General features: G+C 44.8%; 1 protein-coding gene across 1 annotated transcript; it reads right to left on the reverse strand.

The window, feature by feature from the left end:
• Positions 1-8,896: 8,896 nt before the first annotated feature.
• On the reverse strand, positions 8,897-13,328 carry CYTL1 (cytokine like 1). The gene is made up of 4 exons (XM_038532112.1): positions 13,134-13,328; positions 11,063-11,107; positions 10,796-10,924; positions 8,897-9,564 (listed from the first exon to the last, which is right to left on the reverse strand). Exons 1-4 carry the CDS (start codon positions 13,281-13,283, stop codon positions 9,481-9,483), a joined length of 408 nt encoding a protein of 135 aa, XP_038388040.1. The 5' UTR covers positions 13,284-13,328; the 3' UTR covers positions 8,897-9,480.
• Positions 13,329-13,559: the final 231 nt, after the last annotated feature.

Consider the following 13,559-nt stretch of genomic DNA (forward strand, 5'->3'; position numbering starts at 1 on the left):
CTCCACCTCCTTCCTATAAAGACCTTCCACTTGGTACAGCTCCTCAGAGCTTCCACCTACTGGCTATACAGGGTGCTGTACGATTCGTGAATTGTTTAATAACACCAAGTAGATCTCCAAAATTACTCTGTTGAATTTCGTTCTTTCACAGAAGCCATAGGAAGTTTCTCAACAGGGGAAGGACACAATCTAAGTGCTGTTTCAGATGGATTATTCTGGCTGCTGTGTGGCTTTTGAATGGAAGGGGCAAGAGAGAAAGCCAGGAGCCCCAGTGTGGAGGCAGCTGAAGCCCATGCTCCCGGCAGGTGGTCCTGATGACCTGGCCTAGGGGATGGACAACAGTATGGAGACAAAAGAGCATGGGCTTAGGAGATTTAGTCAGGCTACTTCAGTGTATACAAAGAGACCGGCACACGATGATTGGGACTGAGAAGTCTCCTGGTCTGTTGTCTACAAGCTGAAGATGCTGGGAAACTGGTGGCATAGTTCTAGTCTAAGTCCTAAGAACTGAGAAGTGGAGAGTCAGTGGTGTGAGTCCTAGTCCGAGGGTAGGGCAAGAACAATGTCCCCATGTGCCATTAGGCAGAGAGAGAAGAATATCTGTCAGAATTTAGTTCAACTATAAGATGCCTAACTGGTGTCAGAGAATTGCTTGTTGGTATGAACTGCCCCCCACCCCCTGCCAACACACACATACATATTGGAATTGGGTGCAGAAGCATACCAGTCTGTTTTTGGTGGAAGCAAATAGTTTAGGATAGAGCCATTTTATTGAGACAAGAAAGGTCAATGGACAAGTAGAACAAGAGTTAACAGGCTAACTCTGAGACACTTGTGAGATTTCAGATAATAAAATCATTGGAAAATTAGTCTAAGTCTCCTGCGGAAGTCTGTGCAGAGGGAGGCCTCGGTCTGGGTGTCATAAATGTGGGGACAAAGTTGCAGAACCAGATGAGATTCTGGGAGGAAGTGCAGAGAGCAGTGCTGGTCCAGGACAAAATGCTGGGGCGCACCAGCTTCAGAAGTGGGATGCTGGAGGAGGCTCAGCAAAGGAGAAGGACATAGTCACCAGAAAGACAGTATAAAGCTAGGCAAGTGTGCATTGCAACAGTCCAGGAGACTCAGACCTCAATTAAGACTAGACAGGAAAGATTACCTCACACCTGTCAGAAGGACTAAAATCAACAACACAAGAATTAAGAATTGTTGGGGAGGATGTGGAGAAAGGGGAACCCTTGTGCACTGTTGATGGGAATGCAAGCTGGTGCAGCCACTCTGGAAAACAGTATGGAGGTTTCTCAAGAAGTTAATATAGAGCTATCCTACAATCCAGCATTTGTATTACCAGGTATTTACCCAAAGAATACAAAAACACAAATTCAGAGGGATACATGCATTTCAATGTTTATAGCAGCATTATCTACAATAGCCAAACCATGGAAACAGCCCAAGTGTCCATCAACAGTTGAGTGGATAGGGAAGAAGTGAATATTACTCAGCCATAAAGAAGAATGAGATCTTGCCATTTGCGAAATCATGGACAAAATTACAGGGTTATTATGCTAAATGAAATACGTCAGTCAGAGAAATAGAAATACCATATAATTTCTCTCCTATGTGGAATTTAAAAACCAAAACAAACAGAGAGAAAGAAGAAGAGAGAGGCAAACCAAGAAACAGATTCTTTTTTTTTTTTTTTTTTTTTTTAGAAACAGATTCTTAACTAGAGAGAACACACTGATGTTCCTAGAGGGGAGGCTGTTGGGGGATAGGCTAACTAGATAATGGGGATTAAGGAGAGCACCTGTTGTGATGAACACTTGTACGGAAGTGTTGAATCACTATATCATACACCTGAAACTAGTTATACCATATGTTAATTATATTGGAAATTAAAAAAAAAAAGTGGGGAAAAAAAGAAAAGTGACCCAGGATTTGACAGCCTGAAGCTCATGGATGCTTTTGTAGGAGTGGATGTATGGTGTGGCAGTAAGAAGTCAGACTGTAATGTGCGAGAAATGAACTAGAGGTGAGGAATGGGATTTTTGTCCCAAGGGCGGTGGGGAACCACTGAAAAATTGTCAGTAGGTGTGTCAGCTGCTCAGATTTAGTCATTCAGGTAGTGTAAGGACAATAGGTTGGGGGGACAGTAGATAACAGGTAAACATGCAGAATCAGAAGGTATGTCGATGTGAAATGAGAAATGCTCCACAGTTTGCATCCATCCCAACCCCCTCCCCCTAAGATTTGATGCTCATCACGATCAGGATAAAGGTGTGAATCATAGCAACAATGTCAATGTTATTAGTATTTGCTAAATGTCAGGACTATGCTCAGCAATTTACAAGACTTATTTTACTGAGTCCTCAGCACAATGTTCTGGAGAGGTATTCTTACTGTTTTTAGCTGAGGCTAGGAAACTGAGGGCAAGCTGAAAGACAGCAAGTAATTTGCTTAAGACCACACAGGTAGGGATCCCTGGGTGGCACGGCGGTTTGGCGCCTGCCTTTGGCCCAGGGCGCGATCCTGGAGACCCGAAATCGAATCCCACGTCAGGCTCAGGTAGAGGGGAGACAAGGCCAGAGGGATAACAGAGGGGGTGGGGGTAGTTGATGGAGGACCCCATGACCACTGTCAGGACTTCAGCTTTTACTCTGAGTGAAGTGAGAAGCCAAAGAGAGGTACTGAGCAGAAGGAGGAGGTAAGGCAACTTCTGTTATAATGGATCACTCTGGCTGTGCTCAGAATAAGCTGTATGGGACAGCGGTAGAAACAGCTATGACCATGGCACACAAACGCCAGTGACCTTGGGCCAGGTTGCTAGTAGTGGAAGTGATGAGAAGTGGTCAGATTCTGGATCTTCTTGGAAGTTAGAGAGAGCAGGATTTTTGATGATGCACTGGATATAGATTATGTGAAAAAGAGAAGGATCAAATTTGACCCCAGGCTTCCTGCCCTGATGTAAAGATGGTGTCTAAAGCCATGATGCCAAGATGGTCTCCCAGACAGTGAGTGCAGACAAAAGAGAAGGAAGGACCCAGAGATGAGCCTAGGTCACACCACTGTAGAGAAAATAGGAGAAGAAGGGCAACCCCAAAGGAGACAGAAGAGGGGACCAGTGAGGTGGGAGTGAACCTGAGGGTGGGGTCCTGGGCGCAGGCTGAGGAAGGTGCAGCAAGAAGGAAGAAGTGACCAACTGGCTTGAGTCTTATGATTGTGATGAATATAAAAGTATTAAATAATTGCAAGAGAGAGAAAGAGGTTGTCCAGAGAAGAGACTTGCTCCTTCTTACGAGGCGTTCAGCATAGAAGAATTTTACAGGTTTTCAAGGACGGAGAGAATGAAGGGAGAGCCCAGCATCTGATAAGATTTGCAGCATTCAGGAAACACTGAGATGAAATCTCTAAGGAAATGGATATGTGTGTGTAGGAGAGTATATGTATGTATATGTATGTGTATGGGAAGATGGGGAATAGCAGAGGGTGAGGCCAGAGAAGACCAGGGCCAGATCAGGAGAGCCATATGAGGAGCTCCTGGTGGGCATCCAGAATATGCAAGTAGTTTCGCACTTTGTAAACACGTCTCTGGTCCATCTGGTGGGTGGACGTGGAGGTAGGAAGGAGTAAGTCAGGACACCACCGCTGTTGTCTGGGAGGGAGGCTAAAAGAAGGGTTTATTGGAAATTGTGACTTTATCTTGGAAGAAGGAGTACTCAGACTCTTGCATGGCAAGTACCCTGACAAGAAAAAGTTCATAAAATGTTGAAGAGGATGTGGAAAAAGGGGAACCCTCTTGCACTGTTGGTGGGAATGTGAACTGGTGCAGCCACTCCGGAAAACTGTGTGGAAGTTCCTCAAAGAGTTCAAAATAGACCTGCCCTACGACCCAGCAATTGCACTGCTGGGGATTTACCACAAAGATATAGATGCAGTGAAACGGCAGGACACCTGCACCCCAATGTTTATAGCAGCAATGTCCACAATAGCCAAACTGTGGAAGGAGCCTCGGTGTCCATCGAAAGATGAATAGATAAAGAGGTCTATGTATACAATGGAATATTACTCAGCCACTAGAAACGACAAATACCCACCATTTCCTTCAACGTGGATGGAACTGGAGGGTATTATGCTGAGTGAAGTAAGTCAATCGGAGAAGGAAAAACATTATATAGTCTCATTAATTTGGGGAATATAAAAATAGTGAAAGGGATCATAGGGGAAAGGAGAAAAAATGAGTGGGAAATATCAGTGAGGGTTACAGCACATGAGAGACTCCTAACTCTGGGAAGCCAATAAGGGGTAGTGGAAGGGGGGTGGGTGGGGGATAGGGTGACTATGTGATAGGCACTGAGGGGAGCACTTGATGGGATGAGCACTGGATATTATGCTATATATTGGCAAATTGAACTCCAATAAAAAATATACAAAAAAAGAAAAAGTTCATAAATTAAAAAAATTTTTTTGTTTAGATTCGACTTAGTTAACATACAGTGTATTATTAGTTTTAGTAGTAAAGTTTAGTGATTTATTAGTTGCATATAACAACCAGTGCTCATCCCATCACGTGCCCTCCTTAATGCCCATCACCCAAGTTGCCCCATCCCCCACGTATCTCCTCTCCAACAACTCTCCGTTTGTTTCCTAGAGTTCAGCATCTCTCATGGTTTTTCTTTAATTTACCATTTAAAAAAATTTTTTTTATAGAGCATCAAGAGCATATTTGCTCTTGATGTTATCAGAGCTAATTAGAACAAAGTAGAAACCTTACTAGGGTCCAGATGCTCTAAGTGCTTTGAAAGCGTGAGTTTGCATTATCCCCTAAACAGCCTATGAAGATTTTTATTATTGTCATTCCCATTTCACTGATGGGAAAACCAAGGCACAAAGAGGCTAAGTAAATTGCCCACTGACCACAGCTAACAGGTGAGTGACTCTGCTTTGTGTCACCAGGTGAGTTTAGTCAGTTGAAGAAACAGAACGTAGTCTCTGTCAACCAAAAACACAATGAGGTTATAACGCAACCAGAAGCATTTATTTGGGGTTTAGGAATTGCAATCCGGGAGAGAGAGTGGACAGACATTGAAAGTGTGCTGGCATGACAGAGTGGGAAGACTGCAGGGTTTTCTAAAGGCAAAATCAGCAAGGTTTACATAAGTTGTTTTGAAAGAATTATGATTGGTGCTGCCAGAGTTTAAACTGATCATCAGATACACAATTGGCTCTTTGGCTAACAGGAGGTTATATGTTCCAGGAAGTGGTTGGAGTTTGTAATCGACCAAAGTCAAACTTTTGTGGTGTTCTGAGGATTGAAATAAAAGAAGTATGTAGGTCTTCCTTCCTCAATATCCTCCTGACTCTACTTTGAGTGACTCCCTTAGCCACGATTACTCCATTCTGAATCTTCTTTCACAGCTACAACTATCAACAAGTCCATGAGAAAAACAAAATCCTTTCTGATGGGACAGCCTCAGATGAAAGGACCAGTGACTGCCAGACTCTCACCTGGACCAAAAGAGCCCCAGGTGGGGAGACCTGCCAGGGGTCTCAGGACCTGAGTCCTGAGCAAAGGCTGCACGTCATGTTTGAGAAGATTCTGAACTGGTGTTGAGGTGGTAAAGAGGAAATGGAAAAGTCGAGGAGTCAGAGAAGATAGGGTTGACCAGTTGGCTGTGGGAGAAAGAAGGGGAAGGCATCCTGCGTGGTGCCCTATCATCTGGCTCGGTGATGGCCTGGCACACAGGGGGGAGCAGTGCCCTTGATTTGCTCTACTTGAAATCCCGATCAAAAGGATCTCTTCTGACAACCCCCAACCACTGGGTTCCAGTCTCCCTGCCTCAAAAAGGATTCTCCTTATGTGACCCTGGTTATACAACTGGTGTGGGATGGACACCCTGCCAAAGTGTCCCCGGCAGGCCTTACCATAATGAATGTCGTTTATATTCTGACCCCACTACATCTCCAGCTTTATTTCTTGTCTTCCCCAAACACACACTGGAGTTTGATCCATCCGCCTCCACCAGAAATCTCTGTGCCCTCGGCTGTGCTCTATCTTCTTTCTGCTTAACAAGCTCCTAGTCATATTTCAAGAGCCTGTTTACTTTGAATCCCACAGAAACCTTTCTGCCTCATCTCAGGCAGAATTATTTGCTCCTTCCTCTGCTGTCTTCCTAGATTTTGCAAATGTCTCCTCTGCTAATCTAAGAGGAAGAATTCTTTACTTTTCATCTCAATATTTGCCGAGTTTATAATAAGCCCTCGGTAAATATTGAAGACATGAACAAACAAACGAATGTCTGAAATGTGTAAATTAGTCCTTGTCTTCAATGGCTTATTTTGCTACCTAGAAATAGCGAAGTGTTAGCAGAGCCATGGATTGGAGACTTCTAGCACTTGGCTCTTTGTCTAGAATCCCTCCACCACCACCAACCAGCCGTCTAAGGAAATCACCTATCCTTTGGACCTGAGTGTGTTTTCTCCACTGTAAATCCAGGTGGATGACAGCCACCAGGGGCAACATCATTTTGAAGGTTCAGCTGGTGAGTGGGTGCTATGTGCTCAGTACCATGCCTCCATATTTAGTATCTGTTGGGAAGTGGTAGACGGTGGTGGTGGTGGTGACAGTTTGTTGCGTAATTTCCTTCTGCAAAGGGGTTATCTCTTGAGAGAAGGATGGTTGTGGGTTGAATTGTATCACTCAAAAAGTTATGTTGAAGCCCTTACCCCTCGAATGGGTGACTGTAATCTTATTTGGAAATAAGCCCTACGCAGATGTTATTGAATTAAGATGAGGTCATATCCCACTAGGGTGGGCCCTAATCCAATAATTGGTGCCCTTACAAGAAGAGTGGATTTTGTTTCTTTTGTTTTGTTTCTTCAGCTTTATTGAGGTGTAACTGACAAATAAAATTGGATGTATTTAAAATATATAATATGTTATTTTTACATCTGTTCTACTTTGCAAAATATTTACCACAATTCAGTTAATTAACACATCTATCACCTCACAGAGTTCCTGTGTGTGTGTGTGTGTGTGTGTGTGTGTGTGTAAGTATAACAAGTTTTACTGTTAGCAAATTTCAAGTTCTATGATACGGTATTATTATTATTATTTTAGATTTTATTTATTTATTTATTCATGAGAGACACACACAGAGAGAGAGAGAGGCAGAGACACAGGCAGAGGTAGAAGCAGGCTCCCTGCAGGGAGCCCAACGTGGGACTCGATCCTGGGTCTCCAGGATCACACCCTGGGCCGAAGGCAGCACTAAACCTCTGAGCCACCCGGAATGCCCACGATACGGTATTATTAACTAGATTCATTCACCATGCTGTCCATAGATTCTCAGAGCTTATTCATCTTATAACTAAAGTCGTGTACCCCTTGACTGACATCTATCCACCTCCCTCAGCACCCCAGTGCCTCGTAACCACCATTCTACTCTCTCTTTTTTGTGAATTCAACCTCCCCTCCCTCCAAAAGTTCACGTATAAGTGAGATCATGCAGTATTTAACTTCCTCTGTCTGGTTAATTTTACTTAGCATGATGCCTTCAAGGTTTATCCATGTCTTTGCAAATGGAAAGATTTCCTTCTTTCTCATGGCTGAATAATATTTCATTGTGCGTGTATATGTACATATACAAACCTATATACATTGTATATATAAATACACACACATATCACATTTTCTATGTATTTATCCACGGGTGGACTCTTAGGCTGTTTCCATATCTTGGTTTTTTGAGAATAGGCTGTAATGAACATGATGGTTCAGACATCTCTTCAAGACACTGATTCTGTTTCTTTCAGCTATATATCCTGGGATTGCTGGGTTATCTGATACGTCTATTTTTAATTTTTTAAAAGACTTTATTTATTCATGAGAGACACAGAGAGAGGCAGAGACACAGGCAGAGGGAGAAGCAGGCTCCCTGTGGGGAGCCCATTGCAAGACTCGATCCTGGACCCCAGGATCATGCCTGAGCTGAAGGCAGATGTGCAACCACTGAGCCACCCAGGAGTCTCTATTTTTAATTTTTTGAGGAACCTCCACACTGTGTTCCATTATGGCTGTACCAATTTACATTCCCCACAACAGTATACAAGGGTTCCCTTTTCTCTACATCCTTGCCAACACTTACATGTGTTGTCTTTTTGATAAAAGCCATCCTGGTAGGTATGAGGTGATGTCTCATTGTGGCTCTAAGTTGAATTTCTCTGATGACTAGTGATATTTTCATATACCTTTTGGCCATTTGTATGTCTTCTTTGGGAAACCGTCTATTAAGATCCTTTGTCATTTTTTTTTGTGTGTGTGTGTTTTGTCATTTTTTTGTCATTTTTTAAATTGGATTACTTGTCGTCAATGACTTTTTCTTCTTCTTCTTCTTCTTCTTCTTCTTCTTCTTCTTCTTCTTCTTCTCCTTTTTTGCTATTGAGTTACAGAAGTTCCTTATGTATTTTGTATATTAATCCCTTATCAGATGTATGGTTTGTATCTTCTCCCATTCCATAACTGCCTTTCATTTCATTGATGGTTTCCTGTGCTGTGTGGAAGCTTTTTAGTTTCGTGTAGTCTCACGTGTTTATTTTTCTTTTGTTACTTGTGGACCAATCAAAACCTCAGTGACCTGGTGTTTGTGGGAAGTTCCAGGGCACTGCACAGCCCATGGATATGATATAAGGTATGGTCTGCCCTCAAATATAAATGGGAGCATCTCCCAATGCTTTAAGGACAGATATTCATGCAGATGGGTTGAAACAGACTCAGAACCACCTGCGCTTGATGGGAAGAGGGAGAAAACCTCATCTTACCAAGAGCAGTGACTTTTAGAACGTGTGTGAAATCAACACTCATATCCATATTGGACACATATTGGACACAGCTCAACACACGTTTCTTACTGTGGAGACAGTCTTTATTTAACTTTTATCACCTTTCAACGAAAGAGTGGTTCCCTTCAGCATTATATAACTATGAACCCCACAAATACAATTTATATTTAGCAGTGAAATTGCTTTAAAAATGAAAGGTAACTGCACGGAAAGTTTGTAGTGGGAGAGGGTATGAAATAGAAGCCTGGCTAAATATAAGCAGATTCCTATCAAGAAAGAAAAATGTTACCAGTACTCCATTAAAGCACTAATACAAGCCTACTGTTTTGCTTGCTCTCAAACTAGATGTTCATACCAGAGAAGCGGGTTTGGCTTTTTCTTCTCAGTGATCTAATAAGCGTCCTTGTGTACCTAACCATCCTGGCAAGACAATACCAGGGGGAAATGAAAACAAACCTTCTAATTGCCTTCAAAGTAGGTTCTAGGGGAAGAGTGCAAGCCCTGCTCTCCGGAAGGGGAGAGATGTGACAGTTTCTGATGCTATAGTAACAGGGAGGCCTGGTGGGGGGCGTGGCTTTAGCCCACCGCCTCTGGGCAAGTGACATAACTGTGGTCCCCTGGGGCTCTCTCTCTGGTCCAGATGCCCTATCTCTGACGGTCTGGCAGGATGGTGGTCACTGGGATTGGGTATTCCAATGCATTGCAGTCATCCGAGAGGAACACCAAATCCTGAAAAAGATGTGCAATAAGTGAGAATATCACTGAATGTGGCCCAGAGACAATGCACAACTCTGGGACTCCTGGTTAGCTTTACAGACTGTTTGGTTCTTTCCCTTTGTATTAAAACTTCCCGTCCCTTACTCTCCCAAGGAGAACTGGCCACATATTCTCATTCCTGTAGAACATGACCTAATACTGCATTATAAATATAAATTTTTTTAAAAAAGGTTTTATTTATTCATGAGACACAGACAGAGAGAGGTAGAGACATAGGCAGAGGGAGAAGCAGGTTCCCTATGGGGAACCCCATGCAGGACTCGAGCCCTAGGATCATGACCTGAGCCAAAGGCAGAGACTCAACCACTGAGCCACTCAGGCACCCCTATAAATATAAATTATACTCTATTATAATTATATCTTCTTCCTGCTTTCCCTCTGCAGACCAAGGGAGAGGGAAATGGGTGGGGGAGGAAATTTATAAGAAATCTTTGATGCATGAGCAAATAAATTAAACTGAATAGCTAATTATTTATCCCGATGACTTACTCTGGGCCATGCCTGGTGCTAGGAATTCTATGTGTGGTCACTCTGCTAGGGCTTTTAGGATCTAGGGACTTACTATAGCCCCCCACCACACACACACATGCTCAGGATATACTTAGTATTATTATTCTTCCAAGGATGGCATGAGGTGGGTATAATTATGTCTCCAGTTCACAAATGAGGGAACAGTGGCTCAGAGAGGTGACCAGTTACTCCCATCAGGTAAGCGGGAAAACATACAAGATCTGAGGTCTGTTTGGAGAGAGAGAGAGAGAGAGAGAAAGAGAGAGAGAGAGAAAGAGAGAGAACACAGAGGGAGAGGGAGAAGCATACTCCTGGCTGAGCAGGGAGCCCAACGTGGGGCTGGATCTCAGGGATCCTGAGATCACAACCAGAGCGAAAGGCAGATGCTTAACCGACTGAGCCACTGGGTGCCCCATAATGTTTGTCTTACATGGTTAGCATGTGGTCCTGTGTGTTATCCCCACACCAGTATGAGCCATGGAAGGGAAGGCCTTGTCCTGAGTGCCCATCACTTACCAAGGGTGATAATGGTAGGAAGCACCCCAAAACATTCCTCTTCCTCCTCCTCATCTCCCACACCACCCACCCCCTGCCCTCAGCCTTCCTCTTCTAAAAGCCCTGAGCATCTTGGCTGATAACAAGCAGGAAAGGCATTTTCAGGCATGTCACTCACTCTCCTACAAAACGAGTTCATGATGGTGTACAGTTTCCGCACTTTGTCCTTCAAGCCGTCCACCTGAGCCACCTTCCAACACTGGGGTGACGCCACAAAGTCCCGCAGCTTGGCCAGCACACAGTGATTCTGGGAGTGGACAGCAGAGAGGGCGTCATGGGGGAGGTCAGTGGCCGGACAGATGGGAGTTGGGGGCTCCTGCCTCCTTCTGCCCTGGGCTCTCTTTCCACTCCACCCCCACCTCCCCAGACAGGAAGACCCTCTTACATGTATATCCAGGTAGAGCCTGGGCAAGTATCTCACACACGGCTCCTGCAGAAAGAAACATGGGTTTCAGTGACACACACAGGAATGCACCCTCAGCTGGTCACAGAAGGCTCTTTGCCACCCTCCAACAGCCAGACAGGCCCAGGGCCTCCCTTGAGCTGATTCACTTACACGCGTGTACACACACACTCACACATACACCCATATGGATTTGAATACCTGTGCAAAGTCAGAAAACTGAAATACTCTCCCCCAGAATGTTACAGCAGCAGTCACCTCTAGGTGGGAGAATGGCAAGTCATATTTGTTTTCTTCTTTGTCCTTTGTGCATTTTCCAACCTTGTTTTCTATAAAGTACAGTGTCTCCCCCTTATACGTGGGAGATATGATATAGTCCAAGACCCCAGTGGATGCACGAAACCATAAATCATACTGAACCCTATATTTAGTATGTTTGTTCACAAACATACATACAAACCTAGATAAAGTTTAGTTTATCAATTAGGCACAGTAAGAGATTAACAAAACCTACTACTAATAAAATAGAACAGTTATAACAACATACTATCATAAAAGTTATGTGACTGTGATCTCTCTCTCTCAAAACTCTTCCTACATTGTACTCACCCTTCGTGTGACGATCTGAGATGATAAAATGCCCACATGATGAGATGAATGATGTAGGCCTGTGATGTAGGGTTAGGCTACTACTGATCTCACCATATGTCAGGAGGGGGCTCATCTGCTTCACAGCTGCTATGAAATCACGGATATGGGGGGGGCCTACTATGTATGCCTTTTATAATTAGGAAAAAAGCACACATTATTTGAACTTTAAAAGAAAAGAAAAGGTGTCAGGGTATCATAACCCCACATCTGAGAAGCACTACATTTTGTTTGAAGCGCTTACAAGGAGGTGAAGAGACACTTTTAAATTTTATCAAAACTTTTTTAAGGGGATGAGGGGGACGGAGGAAGAGAGAGAGAGAGAGAGAGAATCCCCACTGAGAGGGGAGCCTGACACGGGGCTCCATCTCATAACCCTGAGATCATGACATGAGCTGAAATCAAGAGTTGGACACTTAACCGACTGAGCCACCCAGGTGCCTTGGATTGGATCAAAGCTTTTAATGAAGTTTAATTCATTCGTTTCTATAAGCAGCCAGGGGGCCTGGGTTCTAGTTCTGAGACGCCCTCTGGACCTGCCCCCCGAGCCTGCGTCTGCCTGTTGAAAGGGCAGTGCTAACAGTGCTAACATTCCTGGGGTGTCCCCTGCCCAGCACTGTGCAGGCTGTGTCTCATTCTCGCCTTTACCCTCAGGACACCCGAAGCGGGCGGTGGGCGCTATACCAGCCTTTTCACATTCGAACATGCTGAGATTCAGGGGCTGGGCAGTGTGCCAGGGTCCTGTCGTGATCAGGGGTGGGCACCATTCTGGGGGTCACCCCTTAGCACACACTCATAATCACCAGGCTCATGAAGAGAATCAACTTAATTCTGTATTCCTCCTTAACTCCGGAGTTCCAGGCTCCTTGGGGAAGTTCTTTTTTTGTTTTAATTTTACATTTTACAACAGATCCTCTGGTTGTTGCTGGCAAGTTCCAAACAAAGGCAAGACATTGTGATGTCCCTGATAGATTTTCTTTGTATTTTAAAAAAGGGGGGGATCCCTGGGTGGCGCAGCAGTTTGGCGCCTGCCTTTGGCCCAGGGCGCGATCCTGGAGACCCGGGATTGAGTCCCACGTCGGGCTCCCGGTGCATGGAGCCTGCTTCTCCCTCTGCCTGTGTCTCTGCCTCTCTCTCTCTCTCTCTCTCTCTCTCTCTCTCTGTCACTATCATAAATAAATAAAAATAATAAAAAAATAAAAAATAAAAAAAATAAAAAAGGATGCAAGCCATTGTTATCATACTCAGGATGGGAATAAAATGCAAACCCTTGAGTTTAACATTGACCAGAAAAGAAAAACAGTGCTGTTGTTGTTTTTTTTTCTCCTGGTCCAAAGGCAAGTTTTGGAGAACTGGGTCTGCACGGAAGCTCCTGGCCCGCAGAGGGCAGCAGGAGGGGACTCACCGAGGGCTCTGTGGCCTGCAGGTTCTGGAAGTCACCGGTGACCTCCCGGCTCAGGCTCAGCATCCTGGAGTAGCAGGTCGGGGGAGCCGGCCGTGCAGTGGGGGACCCAGCCAGGAGCAGCAGCAGCAGGCAGAGCAACCGGGGCATCATGGTGCAAAGGCAGCCTCACTGCGTCCCGCTGGCCTGGCGGGCGCCCCTTTAAGCAGCAGCTTGGGGGTGGTCCTCCACGCCTCCTCCGTTTCCTGTGGGGCCCAGCCAAGGCCATCAGAGCACACCCACCTGGCCAGGACACTGGATCCTTTCAGACCCGAAGCCCTCCCCCTTTTTGTGAGAGGAAGGGCTGTCTGGGGGTGTGTAGGATACCTGGAAAGGACTGGGGATAGGGGGGCCCTTCCTCTCCCACACTTTGAACAGAAGTTTCTCTCT

The sequence above is a fragment of the Canis lupus genome, chromosome 3, assembly GCF_011100685.1.
Source record: "Canis lupus familiaris isolate Mischka breed German Shepherd chromosome 3, alternate assembly UU_Cfam_GSD_1.0, whole genome shotgun sequence".
Lineage (NCBI taxonomy): Eukaryota > Metazoa > Chordata > Mammalia > Carnivora > Canidae > Canis > Canis lupus.

What these genes read in the sequence shown, in the direction of transcription:
- CYTL1 (XM_038532112.1), bottom strand. Translation starts at nt 13,283, where the DNA reads ATGATGCCCCGGTTGCTCTGCCTGCTGCTGCTGCTCCTGGCTGGGTCC. An exon ending in GGCTCTACCTGGATATACAT is followed by an intron (nt 10,925 to 11,062) that starts GTAAGAGGGTCT and finishes GTCCACTCCCAG; the next exon opens with AATCACTGTGTGCTGGCCAA. An exon ending in TGAACTCGTTTTGTAGGAGA is followed by an intron (nt 9,565 to 10,795) that starts GTGAGTGACATG and finishes CATCTTTTTCAG; the next exon opens with GATTTGGTGTTCCTCTCGGA.